Source organism: Anopheles coluzzii, chromosome 3, assembly GCF_943734685.1.
Source record: "Anopheles coluzzii chromosome 3, AcolN3, whole genome shotgun sequence".
Lineage (NCBI taxonomy): Eukaryota > Metazoa > Arthropoda > Insecta > Diptera > Culicidae > Anopheles > Anopheles coluzzii.
This window is the reverse complement of record NC_064671.1, coordinates 78,294,292-78,315,434: the sequence shown is the minus strand read 5'-3', so window position 1 is coordinate 78,315,434 and position 21,143 is coordinate 78,294,292. Positions and strand designations below refer to the sequence as shown.

Sequence of the window (21,143 nt, the reverse complement as noted above, 5' to 3'; positions counted from 1 at the left end):
TCTTTCCCGCCCCGTAAAGCACGCGCCGTGCCACTGAAGCGGCGCAACATTTGGCCTCGGCGTGTCCGGCGTTTGTCTTTATCTACCGAACAGCAAACGGGGCAACCGTGCACAAATGTGCCAAAAGGTGATGGCAAATGGCCGCATTGTAATGGGCGGCGCGGGCACGCAGCTCCCTTTTTCTTGAAAACGTACTAACACACACATACATAGAGACATTTAGAGGAAAAGGGTGAAAACGTCACGCACTGTCGCACACACTTCTCGGCCAATGCTTAGAGCATTCAGGGGCGCTTTTTTCCTTTCCTTCTCGACCGTTGTCCAAGAAGATGATGATGGTGATAGTGATGGTGTATGTTGCCTTACACACTTACTCCCATTTCTTGGTGATGTTTTTTTGCGTGTGTTTTTTTTTTGTTTTTCTTCGGTAGTTTACGTCTGTACAACCCTCATCGTTATCGTCTTTGTCGTTGTGTTTTGGGATCGGATTCCCCCCCCCCCCCCCGTTATCTCCCTCCCTTCATCGTTTAGTGGGATCGTTTTTTTTGTTTGCCACTGTTCTAAACCATACAACAAAACCTACCAATGCATGTGTGTGTGTATGCGGGGGCATGGCGTCTTAAAGTAACAACCGAGAGGGAGAGAGATAGAAGTACGACCATAAAATGGACGAACGCGCACTTCAAGAAGCAAGGAGGAGGAGGAGGGGGAGGAGGCTGAACGAGGAGGTTTGGGGAGCTGTAAAAACATACCATTTTTACCAATACGCTCAACCAACACGCTTGGTGGTGGTGTGGGAAGCGCAAGGATCAGCAAATAAAATCAAATAACAACAGGCGCACCAACACCACCAAAAACAAGTGTTTCTCTAGGCCCCCCTCCCTATGGGATGGGTGACAGGGGGATGGGTTAAGAAAGGGAAAAGGAAGAAAAAGGAATCCAAAGACCCCGTTTTTCCCCGTCCCGGGAAGCAAAAAAAGGGGCCCGAAATCTTTTGTTTCCTACAACTTTATGGCTTTAAATCTTGACCTTTTTTAACGCTTCCGCTCCGCCATTCCACCCGCTCGACGCCACCCCTCTGTTGGGTGGTCGTCTTTTACAAGAGGCTTTTCCGAGGGTTTTCCGAGTACCCTTCCCTCTTCCCCACAACGAAAAATGGGCAACTTTAACAATCGGGCAGCATAAAAACAAACAACATTAAGTGCGGTGCGGTGCAATGGTGGAGTGGCGCCGAGGAACAAATCAATATGATTGCTGAAATGGCCGGCCCCGGAGCACCGTCACCGTCATCGGTATCATTATCGTCAGCATCACCATCATCATTGAAACGAGTGGGCAATGAAGCGGGAAGCGGTTCGATTTCTGCCGGACCCGAAACTGCTTTAACTGCGTGTGTACACGGGAATTGGTGTTCACCCAATTTTTATTAGCCCGAATAGAATATTACCACAAAATATTTTTTTTTAGCTTTTTATGTATTTATAGTGCTTTGACGCTATAAAACTCATTTGTTCATACGTAAAATAATTGCTACTCACTCACAACGCAATCCTGTTGCATTCCTATTACCCAACTGTTCCCGGATAATAATAAGCACGTGACCGATGGTAAGCCAGCTCATCCGAAAATCTGTTCCGGCTCCACGGCAACGCTCTCCAAAAGACGTTCCCCCATTCTCTCTCTCTCTCCAGCCAAAAAGCCCCATATCATCCTCAACCACCACCCACCGGTCGGTAGACGGGATAAATTAAATGAAATTAAATTTATTTCATCGTCTTACTTACGCACCGTTACCTGCCTTTGGATCGTTGGAAGGAAAAGGAAACAGATCCCTGCACAGGCTCAGGCTTATCCGATTTTACTTCCCCTCCTGCTCCTCCTGCGACTCGAACCATCGGGAGGAAACCATGATGCGGAAGTATTCGAGAAAACGCCAACCGAGCAGCGGCGAGAAAGAGACCGAAACAGCACACGACAGTAGGGAGTGAACGACCAAGCGTCTCCATCGCTTCTTGTTAAAGCTGCCCCACCCAACCGACCATCGCCCCATCGGACACGAAAAACGATGGATGGCAACGAAGACATGATACGGCGTGTTTCGCTTATTATTGCTACTTTTTTGCCTCGCTTCTTCAATCTTCCTTCCCTCTTTAGGAAGAACCAACACCCAGTAACTACCGCACACCGGGAACTCGGGAATCATGAAATCATAAAGTAAATCGCCTTATGGGCGATTTATTTTATTTCTTCACTACCGTCGTCGCCGTACTGCACGGCTGCTGCGGTAGCTTGGTGCTTTGGGAAGGTAAATTTTCTTTGGCTTGTCGCCGCTTTTGGTGTTCCCTTTTATTGGATGGCCTTGTCCTGCGCATAGGGGGAGTTCACGTTCACGGTATCGTGTGTTTGTCGTGTTCATTGTTTGTTTACATCGAGACGTGTTCATGTAGAGCAAAACGGGAAGGCTGGAAAAATGGAGTAAAGTTTGTAGCAGCACTGTAGAGGGTTGTAATGAACGCATGGTACGGTTGAGTAAGTGCGTTGGTCACCCCAGAGATGATGTTTGTATGGCGCTGCGTATTGCACGTTTCTTAGAAAGGACATTTTGACAGTCTATTTTTAGGTACTATGGTCCCAGGACGAACTAGCTATATATATTTTTTCTCTGTATTTTATCTTTTTTTTCAATATTTTGAATCTTGTAACCTCATTGCTATACCTTAGTTTAATGCCAATAAATAAATAAATTTTAAAATGTCACAACCTTAAAAGGCGAGAATTGCTTTTGGTGATTCAATTGTTTTATGACATTTAACACGTGCAAAGCAAATATATTTTCACATAAAATGATAAAAAACATCATGGAATACTGACTGTAATCATAAAGCGGTTTCCGATTAATACAAGTTTGAACCAATACAAATATAATAAAGGTTATTTGAAAATTTCAAAAATAAATCATGAGATCATAATAAACTACTAATGTTTATGATGGTAGTACTTTATCAATCGATCGATCATTTTATTTTGTATACTAATACAACATTAATATTGGATTCGGTCTTTAGTCTATTTATATATAAAAGTATACGATTCATTAATGGGAAATGAACTTTTAACGTGGATTCCATACTATAAAATGAAAAAAATGTTACGCACAATGTCAAGAATAGCTCAAAAACAATAAAATTTTAAATAGAATACTATTATTACATCGGCTAGAGATTGTAATATTTAAGGTTTTTCCCCTCGCTGATTCGTTACCATGCCATTCTCTAAACCTACATTTTCTTATCCTTTTTCTAATACCATTTCCTTCTGCTTGATGATGTACCAATCACTTTCCTTGTGCGATTGCATCCTTGCTGTCGTTGCTCTGTGTCCCTGGGGGACGCAGTGCAGACAGCAGGACCCGTACTCACACACACACACACACACCGACAAACGCCTCCGGCATTGTGTCATCTGCCCGGAAGGAACGCTCCCATACAAACCGAACTGAAGAGCCAATAGAAACAAAAAAAGAAAAGTAGCGACAAATCTTCTACCCAGCGATACACATCGCCAGCGCACCGGATGGACGCTCGGTGCCGGTTGGCCGGAATTAATTAGTCGTGATTTACTGACAAAATGGTCCCCAAGGATGCGCCAATTGAGGCAGGAGTCCCTCCAAAACGGAAAAGCGTGAAGCAGCATGCCCAGCACGACCAAGACCAAGCGCAATCGTTTACGAAACAAAACCAAAAAAAAATCCATCCTTCCGCATCGGCATTTTGCGTTTGCGATGATGATGGTGATGTTCAGCCAAAAGCTGAATTTCCCCGAAACTCGCACTCGGTGGTGCTATTTTCTGCTTGCACGTTGAAGCACGGGAAAAATGCACCCGTGTGCATGGCGATTAATCTTCTGTTCCGTTCTGTTGCAATCCCTCGCGGGAGCTCCCGCTGCTTGAAGGTTGTGTTCGTATGCACTTTTTCAGTTAAAGGGAGAGTGTAGTAAAACAAGCAAAAAGTGTGTGTTTAATAGACAAGCGGAAAAAAATGGGACAAATTACAGTGCCACTGTGCAATCGATCTTGGCTCGATTTTATGTTCTTTTTTTTCACGAGGAAAAGATAACAGCTCAGATTATTAACAGAGCCGTTTTTCATTGATGAAGAGACTATTAGGTTCTCTCTCTCTCTCTCTCTCTGACTCCTTTTACATTAACATCATCATTTTATAGAGAAAAAAAGGTGAAACGCTCTATATAAATGTCGTCTGGTCGCCACCATTTTGACCGATACAACCAGCGCCATTTTCACCCTTTTGCTGTACCACACTATAGGCCATTTTGAAACGTCCCGCGCATACTGCTCATATGAATGCATCTCTCACACTCACCACCCTTGTGTCCACCGACACGCATACACATCAAACAAACGCACACCCACCCACACAAGATAAGATTCACTTGCAAACGGCCACCCCTCCGGATTCGGATGTTTTCGGCGTGTGCAATTTGTGCGTCGGAGTAAAAAAAAAGAGGAAAGAGGTACACTCACTGCTCAATGCTTCCCCCTTTTTGAACACAAAACTCAACACATTTTGCACAATCCATTACAAGCAATTGGGGGGTGGAGGGAATGAAAAAGCGGATGCTGCGCTGTATTGATGGCAGCGAGTTTTTGATGCGTTGCGTAGGCAAAGAGGACATCACACTTTGGTTGGATAGTTTCCGGGCGTGTTTCCGGAGGGTGGATATGCCTGTCAAAATTCGCATCCCTATGCTAGCCATCCGCCCGTTTCAGTTTACTTTCTCTACTAGTGTGTGTGTTTTTTCTCTTTCTGTTTGTTTTCATTTGTTACTTTGGGTTGGTTTGGTTACTCGGTTTATAGCGTGAGGAAATTCTAGGGCTACGCACCATAAACGCATCCGATAGTATCGTCTAGTCTGCACTGGCAACCGACGCGAGGGAGTCTTTGGATTATGTTTTCTTATCGGTCAACATGCCCTGCGTCACATCTTGGAACGGAACAGCATTTTGTTTTACAACGAGGATGCCAACCGGGCAAGATAAACGAAACATTTTACTGTGTAGTCGGTTTTTCTATCCCTGTTTTTCTTTACTATTCCAATAAAACTATGAATGTTTGTTGGTCGAACAAAACAAAGGGGGACCTGAAGTCCAAAGCATCCATAACCTATCGATTTTTGACGCGCCTGGCCGTTCGCTTGGAAGCTGGCTGGTTCAATGAAAGGATTTACTGCTGATTTGCTTTTGTTTTTATACGTGCGTTTTGATGAGATTTTATACTCTAGGAGAGAGAGAGAGAGAAGGAAAACACAAAAAGAGGGCAAACAACATCATCAAGAACCAAGAAAAAAGGGTATTTTACATCCCTTTTCGCGTTCGAAAACATCCATCTTTGTATTTCTTTTGCATTTCTTCTCCGGCACGGTTTTGGGTGTTTGCTGTTAAATTTTATGGTACGCTTATCGTTACGTATCGTTGAATTTTGTGATCATCGTTTTTTTATCGGGGATTTTTATTTTGTTATTTTATTTGCTCTTCATTGTCTTGTTAACCCAACGTTCCGACGAGCAAAGAGTGATTAAAAATGTGTTTCAAATTAAAAATCACTTTTGTACCTTACATCACCGAATAAAAAGGTCTAACAAACGGTGAGCATTATTTGGAGGGTGGTCTCGATGTGCCAGGGTGACGGTGGCTTTGATTATCAATTTCATTTTAACTTCCGATTCTAAATTATAGTCCAATCGGCTCCATTACATCGCTCGATGTGCGCAGCGATGATGCTCGTGCCTGTCTGTTCCTTACACGCGATAGCCATCGCAAAAGGGACGACGACATCGAAGCGCCCAGCGAAGCACCAACGAGCGTGCGAGTTAGTTAAATGTTACGATTAAATTATGCATACCCGACCCGACGAAGTCAGACCGATTATGTAACACATGCACATACACACACACGCGCGCGTTCGGTTGTCACTTTGTTCGCGTCCCGTTTGCATGACGTGACCATGTCACGCCACTCTGCCACAGCACGAAGAAGCAATTGACCAGGACCTGGTTGAAGCGGTAGGTAGTGGCGCAACGAGGAAAGGATACATATTGTCCATTTACATAGGAGAAGGTAGCAAATACACACACACATACGAGGAAAAAATCCTCTACCACACACATATTAGTTGTTGTATGAAATGGTCAATGGGATGTGGTGCATTAGGAAAATTAAAAAAGAGACTCCCCTCTTCTAGGCACACATACACACACACGCCATACACCGGCAGACAGACTGTTGAGAAGAGCCCAAGAAAACCCAAAGATCACGAAAGGAAACCGCACTGGTTACGTACGTAAATTAAAGTGATGATAAACGAACGAGCGAACAGCTAGAGACCTTTCTGGGATGGAGGTTACTTTCCAGGAGTTACAAGCGTTACGTGCGTTACACGCGATCCACTGTAACAAAGCACTTTAATGCAGTCTTCAATCAATTTAAATGGTGTTCTTTTTTAAATATTCACGCATACGCAAGAGGGCTAGGTTTGTCTGCTTGACATTAAAGAGATACCTATCAGCAATCGGTAAATTCATTTCTAACGCAATCAGATTTGACAATTGTGACAATCCGGTTCCGGGAACAGTGATAACTTTGAAATGTTTTTTTTGCTCCAATTCTCAGACAAAAAAGATGAACCAGCTCACCCTTTCCAAACAGTCGAAATGGAGAACGGTGTCCATTTGCATGTTTATTGCAAAATATTGCCGACGACGTGTTACCGCTCAGGCGTCTTCCATGGAACCGTGTAAACCATTCCTGGCCCCTTTTATGCCCGAAAAAGCGTCCAGCAGCGGACGTACACATTGCTTACCAATCGAGAGCTGTGACAGCTTAAATTTTGCTCCACCAAGCTTCTTTTGAGAGTGAGGTGGGCTTGTGAGAAGAGGGCTGAGGATGCGAAATTTTATTGTCTGCACCCGAAGGCCCTTTCGTAGGCGGCAGGCTAGAACGATGACTAAGGGGACACACATATACACATGCGCTTCCGACAGGCCGACAGAGAGTCAGAGGACAGCTGTCATCCATCATATAATCCTCTTGCTCCGTCTTGCCTCCTATTCTCTCACTCTCTTTCCCTTTCGTCTATCCGTTCCCATCCGTATCAGTGGACGTGCGATCTCAGAATCACCTCGGTCCTCGGCCGTTTCCAAACGGCAGCCCATCCCTAGCAGTGCGGCAACCTACCCTAGCCAGCATGTCCAAACCGATCCGCCCGAGGCAAATTTATCGCAATGGCAAAAATTTAATAGTATCGAATTTACATATTTTCCGAAATTGACTTGAGGCGCTTCATTCGGTGTAGGTTGTTCCGTTGTGTTCGTCCGCTGTGTGCGCTCGTTTGCGTACGGAATGGGTAACCACAGCTTCTCGATTGCGACTGTGGCTAAGGCCGAAAAGGACGACTCGCACTGCAAACGCCAGGCCCCAAAGTAACATTGTGCGAAGCTGCAGTTGTGGAATTGCGTTATCATCATCAGACTGTGCAATGTGCAATTGCAGCGCCCATTTGTTCTGGGCCCACTATCTAAGCCTAGGGTAAAAAATCGATCCAAAAGCATAACAGGAACAGCAAGCCAAAGCCACGCCACCCGTATCGCTCGATCGATTTCGAGACCACAAGAATGCAAATGAACGACGCTTCTAATGGGCAGGAATACAATTTTCTAGCCTTCCTGGAAGATATTAACTGCTGTGTCCTATTTCTGTTGTCCACTAATTATCTTCCCCGGGCAGGTTACAGGGACGCGTAGTAACCTTCCCTGATTAGTTCCAATGAACCATTCACTCATCCATGATAATAAATCGACCATCATCCCATCCCAAACAAAAGCCGGGAAAGAAACACACAATCTTCCCTTCCCCCCTAAAAAAAACATATGACGACCACTCAAAACATGTGAACAACATCATGCGTGTAAGGTTAGCGGCTGCTCTGCAAGCGCTAATTGTGCTCGCGTGTCGCTCCGTTACGCATACGCTACACCACATTAGCCGGAGCTCTTCCGCTGATTGATCAGCGTTGATGTGCGTGAAGGGTCGGTGAGCCGGGAGAGCAATAGTACTTACGAAACACACACGCGCGCGCGTTTCCACTCGATAATTGGAACGTCCAAAAAGGAGGCCGTTGGAATCACTTACCTGTAACGATCGGAAGGAAAGAGAAAGTGTATTAGTATTACAAGCCATGCGAGTGTGTGCGTACGCTATTAAGCAGATGAGGTGAAAATTTGGGGCTAGCAGACAAGATTGAATGTACAGTTTACGAGCCGGGCTTAATAGCTTTCAGACGCGTCATAGACGACGTCCATATCGTGTTACCTAATGACATCAGGAACACATGATTAGGAGATACAGTAGCTAGGCCTCACATGTGTGCTTGTATGAAAACATGGGACATTACTTAAAGATGTACTAGCCAACCCTGATTGCAATTAAAATTGTTTACGTAACCTTTGCAAGACGTTAGTTAAGTTGTCTGTGTCCGGCGATAATTAAGATCACAACCGTTTCATTAAACCGGCTCATTAGCCCGTTGGAGCAGTGACACTTTTTCAATAAATTCCCCAGATCCTTCGCTCAAATCAGGCACCATCAGACATGTCAATCTACGTGGACCGACTCTACTGCCCTTCCAGACTACTGGTGAGGTGTGAAAATGTCAAAAATTCTTCCAACTACCACACACCGATCACAACCGTGCCTTCCACGAGTGTGTCATAAATCCACTGACACTCCCATTTTAGTGCGTTCCAATTAATCCAACCCTTTACGTTCAGCGCTCGGTTTCCCGCGCTAGGGCTTTAACCACAAACTAGGAGATTGTTTACGGTTCAAGCGACGGACGTTTCTTGTCCGACGACTCCACGAAAGGCTAACGTCCAAAAATGGAGATCCCTTTCTTGCACCGTGTATGTACCAACTGTTGTTGTTGTACGCAGCACAAAGTACCCCTTCGGCTACACCTTCGAATGTCCTGGGGCGCTGCTTGGTCAAAACTCACGCTTACGACCCACCCTAACGTGGTGCATGATATTGATCAATTGTAATTGCTTGATTAAATAATGCTTAATTTAATTGCCTGCCCTCTGTATCCTGGAAGGTACCTTCGGGTGCAGTATAGAGCATTCCGTTCCGACAGTGAAGGCAAACAAACCAACAACAGAAAAAAGTGCGTCCTATCACGCATCTACAGTTTATGAATTTTCATTCCACCAGCTGACGAACTTGATTTTTGGGCTGGGTAAGATTTTCGGAGCGACGTTTCGTGCGTTACTATGTTGCCCCCGTCTGCACTGTCCCCATGCCCTCGAGACAAGCAGATCATAAATCATACACACTTGCGTCGGGTCCCCGAGGCCAGGTTTGCTAACTTTCAACCCATTTATGGTGAAGCCAGCCGAAGAGAATGGGTTGTTGTTGTACCGATTTGGTGCGGAACTGAAAGGGAACCTCGGGAAGCGCCGAGCGCGACGAACCGTCCGCCCAAGTGGAATCATCACAGTTATGACAACACAGTCTGACAGTAAAAGACATTCCAGTGATGAGGTTGGTGAGTTTTTTTGTTGTTGTGCGTATGCGTATGGGTTCGTTCTGTCGTATTCGTTCTCGAACCCGCTGTATTCCGTACGACGCAAGCAGTTCTTGAGGAAGAGATGGCTGCACGAGTATGGATTCACTAGATGGAATCAATCTTATTAAAGTTTATTTGATTGTTTCTGCTCACTATGTTCAATGGTTTCCGATATCGGTGGGTCGGTATAAAAGGCGATGAAATAGCCTCCCTAACAGAAGGCATGATACCCAGTCAGTTATGATTTTGCGATTCTCATAATCATCCCAAGAATTTTGTTGCATTCAGCATCTCCAGTACACCAAAACTTTGACGAAAGTGTCCAACTTCACTACATATCAGGTCTTCGCGTCTAGGCTAGGGGGATATATGTAGCCTCCGCTTGGATAGGCCGCCAAGAGCCAAAGCCCTAGGACCTAAGGAGCTTACCGGACACGCTTGTGATGAAATATTTATGAGTTCCTGTATCATAAAAGGAAGCTTTTCGTGCCTTGCGTAAGTGGTGCTTTGTTCGCCACCTCTTGGCAGGTTGTGTGTTGTTGGGGACACTCTAGCAAGAATTTGTCTAAAATGGTACACTCGTTAGAGAGATCACCGGCTTACGGCAGCAGCGGTTGGAAGACCGCACGGGAGGTTAGACACCATTAAAATACAATCGAAATGCTCCAGCACGAGCAGATCGTCAACGTATTCGGGATCCCGTCTTTCTTCCCCCTCCCCGCACGGACATCCATAGCGACCAGCACTTGGGATGTCTTCTTTCGTCGTGTGCTCCGTCCTGCACAAAGCAACAACTCTGGGAGGCGAAAAAGCCGGCATTACCTTTTTCCGATTGGCTACAAATTAAGTGAGTGATGTCGCGCAGATGCCATGTGCGTTGCGTTCGCTGTCGTTCGCGATCGTTTGGGTTTTTTTAGTTGTTGTTTCGTTTTGTGTGCCACAGCAGTTTCCGTCATCCACTTCGCTTTTATTTATATTCCATTCCCGTCGCTCCGTTTCGTCCCTTCAGCATGTCAGGAGGGGTTTGCAAAGGGTGCACACCGCGTTCGGCTGCGCTGAGTGTTTGCGCTGACCGGACCACAGGAGTTGAATGTCGCCTCAGTGCGCGGACAACAAGCATCGAGCATTGTCGTAGATCATGGTCCGAACTGTGCGCGATCGTGCTGCGTCTTTTCGGAAGCAGCCGCATAAGGTAACAACCTCCAATCTGAACGGCAGTCAACCCCACGGTCGGATCGGGGAACTGGGGGGAGTCCCTTTTTATGCTAATGTCCACTGTGACGTTGTCTCGCGAGGTTCTGCCTTCTGTGTCCGCAGGTAAAAACCGAACAACTCAACCAAGCCGGAGATGTGGCTGCTGCTGCGCTCGGCTTTGCACACATTTGCATTGTCGACATTTTTGAAAGATTCAATTAATTCGTCGTTTGTCGAGCACGGCCACCCGAGCGCTGAAAGGGGCAGGAATTTTAATGGCCGCCGCCGAGTATGCCGAGTACTTGCGCCCTTGCGAGAGCTGCGTGTTTACATGCGCCGTACACGCTTGCGGCCGGGTGCAGCTGGGCGGGCCGGCGTTCGTGTAGTGAAGTTGTTTGATTGGAAGCAGTGCCGATGTTCGATGTTTGACAATCTAAACGCCACGTGCAGTTGATTGTGGTAATCTTCGCGTAGACCACACGTGACCGTTTGCGCTAGGCTGTGCGTAATGCGGTGTCGGTAGCGCTTCTTTTGTCGCGAAAGGGACGCCAACAGATAGACATGCTCTACAGAGTAGAGGTTGTTTGTTTCTTACTTTAATTGATGATTTACTTTGGGAGGAAATTGACATATTTAGATTTGCATATCATTGCATTGTTGTTTGTTCATCATTTTTTTGCTTGTTTTTTTCTTCTATGTTATTTAGTTTTAAGTTTCTTTTAAAGATTTTAGTTCAATATTGTATGAGTTGTTAATGTTATGCAACTTTGTTGCTTTCCTTTTCCAGTGTTATGTATAGTAAATTTCCTTTCATTTCCTTAAATTTGCCACGAATTTATATATTTTTGTTACTGTGTATGTATGTTTTAATTATATTTCCTAATTTTCTTTTTTCTAGATTCAACTTGTTTTATTCCTTAACCTACTATGAGCAAGTTTTGCACCAAACGATTGTGATCTCGTGCTTTTAGTACAAATTGAATTACTCCTTACCGCACAAGTGAGCACGACGACCAAATACTATTAAACCCTGTCATCTCTTGTTCTACCGCCTTCACAAACACCCCCGCTCCCCATAGCACAGCAAAAATAAACCGCAAAGGATATCAGTTACAAGTGTCCCGAACCGTTTGGTAACAATTTTCCTATCGCCTTTCGACATTTCGAGAACGAAACGGTTCGACAGCTTGGACCGCCGATCGAACAGTCCAGGGGACCGGCAAGACTTGTGCAGCAAAGTCTTTTCGGACGGAGAAACTTTTACAAGACTTGTGCCGGCACCGCTGACAGACACCGTAAGCACTTCTCCCTTTTCATCCCCCCCCCATCACCCCTTTACTGTCCATTCCGCAGCGGATGAAATAGGATCAGAGAGAAGCCGTCCGGGTTCGACTTTCCTCCTCTCCAAGCCTTGCGATCCCGTTTGCGGGCGCTTTTTGCGCTCACTTCGTGACGCGTTGACGCGTTCGCTCCAGTTCCGCGCGCTTCAACCTTCCTCCTCCCCTTTTCCCGTGACAAATACTCCCTGTCGCATCACCCCGTGCCGGATCGGTGCAGAGGTGGACGGCTTCTAATTGAATAAAAATAAAGACGGCCGATGATTGTGATGCCAATTTTGTAATGTTTATTGTTAAAGTCAAAAATGGCACGTGATATGGATATTGAAGCCGCCGTCTCGTGCCCGCTCGTGCTCAATCTTTCTGCCCCGTTTTATGTCTTTCTGTCCCTGTCTTTCTTGCATTTTTTCTGAGACGACGAAAGAGAGAGATAGATGACGTTCAACTTGCAGTAGTTGCTCTGGTACAAACGGCACAGCGAAAAAAAGCCTCCTCCCAACAATGAGCAAACCTTTGTAGCAAAACAAAAATGTGTGCATGAACAACAAAAAAAAAAAAACAACATCCCTCTCCTCGACGTTACGCGCAACAAGCTGATGAAGATGAATTATGTATCGTGCCTTTCTTCGTCCTTAAGTCAGCCGAGCCAGCTTCTTAAGCCGCGTGCGCAAACTCAAGGGCTTTGACCGCGATAAACCACCAACCGCTTCCGTGTGCGCGGCTGCACACATGTGTTCATGGGCGAAAGAGGTTGTATCTTTTTTGGTTTCGCTTTGTCTTAACGCAGGGAATGCCTTTCGAGGCACGATTTGTTCGTTGGATTTTTTGTTTTCGTTCTCTCATCGTTCTGCTGTCGTTACTGATCGTGCAAGCGTGCGGATTGTTGGGTTTTTTTTCTCTTTTGTTTTGTTGCCCTGGTTGCCTTGCCGGCGATATAGTTATTGACAAACGGGTGGATTTACAGAGGTGGTATTTTATTTAACGATATGGTTGTAGAATGTAACCATAAATTTCAAAATTGTGTAAATAAAATACAACGTTTATTGATTCTATTACAAATTATTAATTCACTCAATCGTTTGGGATGGAATGGGTACAATATAGTTTAAATGCTGTTGCTATAACTTCGAAATATTTGTGGAAAATTCATAAATAATGGAAAAAGTGGTTTTGTAAGAGGCAAAGCAAACCCAAGGGACACCAATTTCTTATCAAAAGAAGAAGATAGAGATAGTTAAAATAAGCAAAAAGTGCACTGACTGATCATTCCAGAAATGGCTTCAATAGCCACGTTTCTTGCTAAATCTCATCACAACTTCTTGGAACATAAAACAAAAAATACCCACACAATGTCTTTGCAAGAGCGCGCTTTGTCTGGACATTTGTTCATGCCTAGACGGGCAAAGAAGCGAGCAATAAAGCATCATGGAATTAATAATAATTCCATTTGCAGCACTAAAACCCACCAGCCTCTGTCATACGATGCGCTCTGTCCACCCAGAGCCTCATAGCCTAGCACAATTTATGACGCCAAACTGGCCAAACCGGTACGTGCGGGTCTCGCCTAGGACTACGCGGGCGAACAGGGAAAGGCTACACGAGCCACCCGTGCTTGTGTGACACGTGTGCGTACGAGTTCTGACGCGCCGGACGCGTCCAAAACGCATCCACAAAGGCCCGGGGAAATGGAAAAGGCCCATTTAGCATTCGATTTTAGATTGATTGATTGTGCACCGTTACTATTATTGTTATTAGCTTTTGTCTTTAGTAGATCAGGGTTACTAAGGAGATGGAGAGAGAGAAAGTCACATTCTCAGACCTGAAGGGTGGTTGTTTTCGCCTTTTTTGCCGCCTGCTCGTTAGCTTTACAGAGAGGAGATAAGTTATTCGCCTTTCATCACGCTGATCGTTAAAGCACGATTGTGTTGGGCAAGTTGGGCACCGGCACAGCTTGTGAAGATGCCGACGAGTTCGATCTTTGTCCGTGTGTGTGTCCATGCGATCGAATTCCAAGTGGAGTTGCATATTTCACAGCCAAGTTTTGCACAGCCCGGATGACCTCTCTTCCCTTCGGGTTGGTGGAGAAGCAAAAAAACACCATCATCCATCGTGACGGAATTCGGTCAAAAGCCACGCTTGCGGGTTGTGATCTACCGTTTTTGGATCTGGTGTGCAGCTTTTGGTTCGGTACACGATTAAGTGCCGGGTCGGAATGTAGTTCGAGTGCGTGATTGGAGCGTACCGACGTGACAGATGGAAATGTTTGCTCTGGTGGCATCTCACCTCACCGTGTGCCGTGCGGCAAAAACCACATTAACATGCCTGCCATGTAGCGTATGATCGCTTTGCGAGGAAGTTATGGACCATACCTTTGTTTTTAATGCCACAATGTACGCCTATAAATCTGGCTCACCGGAATCCACAATCCAGCTTATCACATTAGGGCTGTAAACGATCCAGATAGTTCCCCGTAATTCCACACTAAGACCGAGACGCTCGCGGCTCGAACGCCCTAAAAAGGACCACGCACGATCAACGACGCGCACGCTAGCGTCTGACGCGCGCTCGCTTAGTAGTCGATCGTCGCCGCGCAAGCCAAGTGTCAAATAGATGAAATATATGACGCTAATGAGCGTCACAATCTTGATCGGCTGTCATATCGCGCGCTGCCTTATTGCGGTTGACTGATCGGATCGGAAAAGCTACTGCCTCGCTACTCTTTCACGCACGCAGCTGTGTGTGTGTGTGTTTTGGAGTGTATGTGTGTGTGCTGGTTTTTTTTGCCTTCTCTCCATTCGAACCATCCTTTTCCAGTGCGCTGCTGCCTGCTGCTGCCAAGTACGAAATACCGCTCGTGTGTGGTCGCAGTCAATCAGAAAAATACCTGTCCTTCCCATATTTTCTCTCTTCCCGGCGTGATTGGAGCGAAATAAATAAAGCAGCAACACGGAGTGCGGCTCAAAACCGACCAGCTCCGCAGCAGGCAGCAGGAAAAACGTGTCCGCGCCGTGTGTGTCCGACTGGCTGGCCGAGGCCTCCGGGCCAAGACAATCACTTGCAGTGCTCGATCGATCGACCGACCGCACTGAGGATCTACCGCGACGAAACGTGGTAGGTTCGGGTGCAAAACATGCGCGCGGAATTTCAATGATCAATCCCGCTGTCCCGCGAACGACGGACGGTTGGACACTGCCGGGAAGATAAAATTAATGCGAAGATGTATAAAAACTACCCCAAACGCACACACACACACACATGATGATATACGTATTTCAAGTATTTTACAAATTTCCCCAAAAGAACAAAAAAAAAAACTCCGAAAAACACATCTCCTCTTTGGCGTGCTTTTTCTTGAACGGCCAAACGGAACCACTTCGCAAGATTGTACCCTAAAATAACGACATCAATGCGAACTCGGTACAGTTTTCAGAGGGGGGGGGGAAGAGAGACAGAGGCTTTAATTTGTATTAATTATTCAACCCCTCCAACACCCCCTCACCCACCATCGCACGTAGAACGTACATCAAATTTGATGTAGACGTCGGTTGCGTTGGACCACTTCCTCGCATCGGCGTGTCGTCGAGGGTTTGTGTGCGAAATAATTTCGGCGGAACACCCACGCGGAGTTACTGAGAATCGAGGTCGAGCAAGCTAATGACCGGGTTCGATACGCGCACGCTCACTCTCGTTCTTGTGAAGGATCCTAGGGGGTAGTTTTAAATGTAATTATCGTGCAACTGCGTGCACTGTGGTGTGTGAAGTCGTATATCCCCCCTCTTCTAGCGCGACAGTCGATCGATGTCGCCTCAATTAAGTTGTTGAGGGCGTGCGCGGGGTTGAGAAGAAGATTGGACATGTTACACTTACCGATCGATAATCACAGGATCTGATGGCGTTTCGTTTCGATTGCCGCAGCTCTTCTTGTCGCAGCATCGGCTAGAAATTGGGAAGAATAGAAGGAAATATCGTTAGAATAGAATACCTTGGACACTATCGGGATAGTTTTCTAGTATCAATGTAAATACCAGACGTAAACAAACGTAAAACGTCAAAGGGAAGGGTAGGTACCTTAGTAGCTTTTAGTTGATTAGTTCCTATCGTCTTAAAGTGTTCTATTCCATCTATTTGTTCAAAAATCAACATCTGATCTCTATAAAGTTGCTATCTTATGCAGAAGCCCTACCCATCTGCGTGTACGAACTACAAATCCAAAATGGAACATTGATTTGTACCGTCCAATAAACAATATTATCTAGCCTGTCTCTTCTTTCCTGTCCCCGTTTCTCGTATCCCAAACCACCTTCAGCAACATATTTGAACTAGTTTCCGAAGTTTAATCTCACATAAAAATAAACTTCCTGCTTCGTACACCATATCAGGCCCTTCCCCGGTGTAGAAATGTGTCTTTCTTCAGCAGTTTTTATTGCTCGGCCTCCGCCAAAATATTGATTGGCAAGAATTCCTGTTCCTGCAGGGGGACGGCTTTGTCCCGCTCGGTCTTGCTCGGTGGAGATGGCAAACCGGGCGTTCTGGAGATGTTTTTCCTCACAGACACTTAAAGCTTCGTCGCACTAGGCAAACAAGCAAACACATACACACACAGGCTCATATACGGTCATCTTAACCTTTCCCGGACGTTTGCCGGATGTTTTCTGAGCGCACAACGGCACACAAAATGGCGTGAACACGCACACGCACACTTCCGGATAAGACGGGCGCGGGCAGTTTTGCCTCGCAGGAGGAAAAATGAATGTTTCGCTTCGGAGGACATTCATCGACAGGGAAAGATGTTCGATTTTTCGTTTCGCCCAGTCCCAGGGGAGGTTCCAATCGCCCGGAAGCTGTAGGTTTTTGGCGGACGGTGGACAACCGACTGGGATGTGAGGAGGTGGAGACGCGTCGTCGCCTACCAATCACCGAAGATGTCGCACGATGGGACCAACGGGGGTGGGGGCAGCATTGGCATTGGGAAGCGAATGGCCAAAGCCATAAAAATAGGCACACGTATTCAGTTTTTGTCCGTGTTGGAGATGCGTAACGTTCCGTAACGCCTAGGATTTTTCTTGGGAGGAAGATGAAGGATATGGTAGATTTCTGCTGCACAAAATTTGCTCCACTTTTGGAGGATACAAAGTTAAAGCTACACGGCACTAAAAAAATCCTAACTGCGTATCTGAATCTTCTCTGTGTGTGTGTGTATCTTTGTTAAGCTACTGCTCCACTGACAGGTTGGCGTGCGTAAGAATGAACCACTTGACCTTTTGACAGTTTAGCCGAGCAGGAAGAGTTCTCGTAGCACAACCATACCAACTCCGTCAGGCGTGGATGAACGGAAATCGGATTACACTGTGGCAGCTGCTGTCATTAAGCTCTTTTTCTCTTTCAGCAAGAAGTTTCCATGCGATATTGAAACTAAAACCGGGGTAAAACTATTTCCACCTTCGTTGTTTTTTGCCAGTTACTCACCTGCACATGACCTCGTGCGTCAGCAGTACTCGGCACATCTCCGGGTTCTTGTCCTGTCCTTCGTACACGATTGCCTGCAAAGGAGGAAAAGAAGTAAAAAAGAAAATAGTTAGCAAAGAGAGGTACGGTACAAAACTACTGCACAACCGATTAGAATCGATACTAAATGGCCAAATAAACAGCTTCTTTATGGGAAGCGATTGAAATACGGCCACTGGTCACTGGTGTCATCCTGTTGCACGTAGGATCGTCCCATGCCCTCGTTCCGTCCCCTGTGCCCTGGCACAGCTGATGTTGGTTGGTGTTTATGTGGCATTCGTGCGGTCGTTTGGTAGAACAACATCGACCGCTAAACCCTTTGCTCCACAGTGCCCACGTCTATACTCCAACGCTGCCAAGGTAGACATCGACCACGCTGCCGGACATTACCGGTGTCCTTGTTCTTTTGGAGAACGGAACATGCAAGGACACGAAGAAGCCACAACGTCCAACCCTATGGTTCTGTGTTTGCCAACCATTAATAATACTGTCAACTGGAGCATTTATTACAGCTTACCAGCGAGGCAAGGAAATAGAGGGAAAATATCACAGCACAGCAAAACATTGGACACGAGGCGAACAGAGGCAGCAAGGAAAGCCACGACAAATAAAACAAAAAATACTAGAAGTTCCCGCTCCAGTGCCAGCAACGACAGAACGGGGATAGTGTGCGATTACTTGCTACCGACTCCTTCTCGCGCTTGTGACGCTGTTTGAAGACAAACAGACACGTGTGCCCGGCGTCGTTTTTCGGTAGCCGTCCAATGCCGTCTGTCCATGTGCAATAATATCTAAGGTAAACAGTGCTTTGCTCTGCAAAGCCAACAGACCTACAAGGGACGGTAAAGGGGGAGTCATCGTCGTCTGTGTGGCCGTGCTGTTTGCGTTGCGGCTGTACCCGCTCTGCTCTGCTGTTAGTGTGTGCCGAAAGGCATGAAAAATTCAGCTGATAAACAATGCGAAATAAACTCACCATTGGCACGCGAGAGAGCAGGTTAAAGTGTTGCCCCGGTGTGATGTGCAATGTTTGAAAGAATTATACGTTTACCATGGTATGGTCTGGGTATGGGGAGACGGAGCATTTTGTCGGCAGTTCAGATACGTACTACTCTAGGAGTTGGTGTACATCGGGTTACATTTGTGTTTTTATAGCGCTCCATGATACTAGGAGCTGGGTACGTATCAGGAAGCTTAATTAGCCATCAGCATGAATATATTTCTTTAAAAGATGACATATTTTTTAGATTTAATGAATTTAGAGCTTGAAATGTTCCAACAAACTATCAAAAAGTCTGAGATCATTTGAAGATTTCAAAAAGTATATTTTTTCAAGTATACTTCTAATGATAGTAAAAGGTAGTATACATTTAAAAATCAAACTTTTCTTAATCTTCCAGAGACAAGCTTTTTAAGAGCTTATCCCCCAAGAAGACCTAACAAGACTTCCAATTTCTCCAGAGTACGTTAGAGTTCAATGTTGAATAAATTGGATTTTAAGTAAAAGGCATAGGTAGTAGTTCTTTTTCATAAAAAAGACAATGTTCCGAGGTATCCCATCGTTAGCGCTAGAACTCCAAGGACTGGAATACATTGCCGAATGGAATTTATGTTTTTATGTACTTGGGACATAATCAACCAATATCTTGGCAGTGTGTTCGATATCTCCTAACATTATTACGAGCATAGGTAACATGCAATCATTCATCATACATCTACCCACAGGGGCGTGATAACCTATTACAATCAAAGAATGCATCCTCCAGTTATTTTTGGAACGTCAACCGATCGGTTCATTGTTGCCATCCATCGTCCATAATTTGATAAGCTACTGAATTGGACGACCAAAGACCAATTTTTCCACGGCTACTTGCATAACCGCCGCCCTCCGCCGTATCCCTAAGCCACGTGACTCGTATTGCTCTATCTTTCGTATTCGACGCTCACTCGCTGCCTCTTCTCTGTCTACGAAAGTAAACACCCGAGCGCCCGGGGAAGTGATTGTGTAAATTTTAATCACTTCCCCGAATGGTGAAGGTCGACTCGGCCCAGACGGATTGGCATTGCCTCATCATCATTCCGGTATTACTTCCTGTCTACTCCCCCCTCTCTCTCTCCCTGCCTTCGGGTGCGCTGATGTTCCGATTATCGATGGCACGCGACCCACGGCCGACTCCGGGGCGTGCGCCACGTGTCAGCTTGTTGGCTTAGGTTGCCCCGATCCATATGTCTTACTTATTAGCAGCCGGGAAAGAAAAACCACGTGTTGGCACGTGGAAGCATTCTCTCGGCAAAGATTTGAAAGCAACAACGGGAATGAAAAAAAAAATCAACCGAAGGCAAAACAAATACAATTAAGTTTTCCGTTTCCGTTTTCGAGAGCATGGGAAAAGGGGCACATACGCACATTTAAATACCGTATCGAATGTGCGCCCTCCAAAAACACCAGATGTTTTGTTTGTGGAAGTGTGGTCCCCCCCCCCCTACTCAGCACCGCTATTTAGTGGGCCATCTCGTTTCCTTTCCCCATTCCCCGGTTGAGATGTAATGAAATCGATAGTTTGACCAGTTTGATGGATTATTCTCAAGCACGAACATATTAATCCGTACAGTTGTGTTCGTTTTTGCGTATGTTTTCGTATGTTTGTAGGCCGCTTTTCCTCTGAAGTGAGTTCTTTTATGTAGGCACATTTTGCATATTTGAGCACGCGACACTAATTCGCGGGATTTGTCAAGTGCACAGCACTCAGTGTAATGCATTCAATTTATCTAATGGCAGGCTGTGTGTCTGTGTGTCCAGAGGATCAGAGGACACCACCACCTTCGGTGGATGTAAACGAGCGACAACTCATAATAAAATGCCATCAGTGTAATATCATTGCGGGACGGTTTACCGGTAACTCGTTTGTACTGTGCGTTTTTGCCCTCGTTGCTGACACTTTTATACGTTACAGGAAAACGAAAAAAAAAAGCCGGACACACCAGTGAACGCGTGATTGGTAGTGGATCGTACTGCCCTCGATATCTCTATGCTTGTCTGCCAGTCTGCACACAACAGCAAGGCAAAAAAAAGCACCAAACTACCGAAGCGGACGGATAAACGCTTTCCCCAAGAGAATGATTTGAATTGTAAACAACAACAACAGGCGCGTGGTAAAGCAATGGTAAAAAAAGAATCCTCAGCAAGAGAGGCATACAGCATCAGAGACTTTAACTGAAATTTTTAACAGGAAGTTTAACCGGAACGCAAAAAGAGCAATGGCAGATCTGTGCTGCAGATAGACTGGCACTGTGGCAGGGATATGGACGGCGAAACGAAATAACTTCCCAATCGGTACCTGCAATCCGACGTGTGTAGCGTGTGGACTAAAACAACCATAAAACAGGAGAGGCTTGGCTTTTTTGTTTTGCTGCGCTTGTTCCATACACACATGTACATGTACATACTCCAAATATGCAAACGATGCAGTTCGAA

At 45.8% G+C, this 21,143-nt stretch overlaps 1 protein-coding gene across 2 annotated transcripts in view; it reads right to left on the bottom strand.

The window, feature by feature from the left end:
* LOC120958658 (transcription factor collier) overlaps positions 1–21,143 on the bottom strand; it is a 54,373-nt gene that overhangs the window by 15,571 nt on the left and 17,659 nt on the right. For both annotated transcript variants that reach the window (XM_040381610.2, XM_049608484.1), the window contains exons 5-6: positions 17,633–17,706; positions 16,034–16,102 (exon numbers count right to left, since the gene is read on the bottom strand). In XM_040381610.2, the coding sequence (XP_040237544.1) occupies positions 16,034–16,102; positions 17,633–17,706 (143 nt within the window). The remainder of the gene's footprint in view (positions 1–16,033; positions 16,103–17,632; positions 17,707–21,143) is intronic.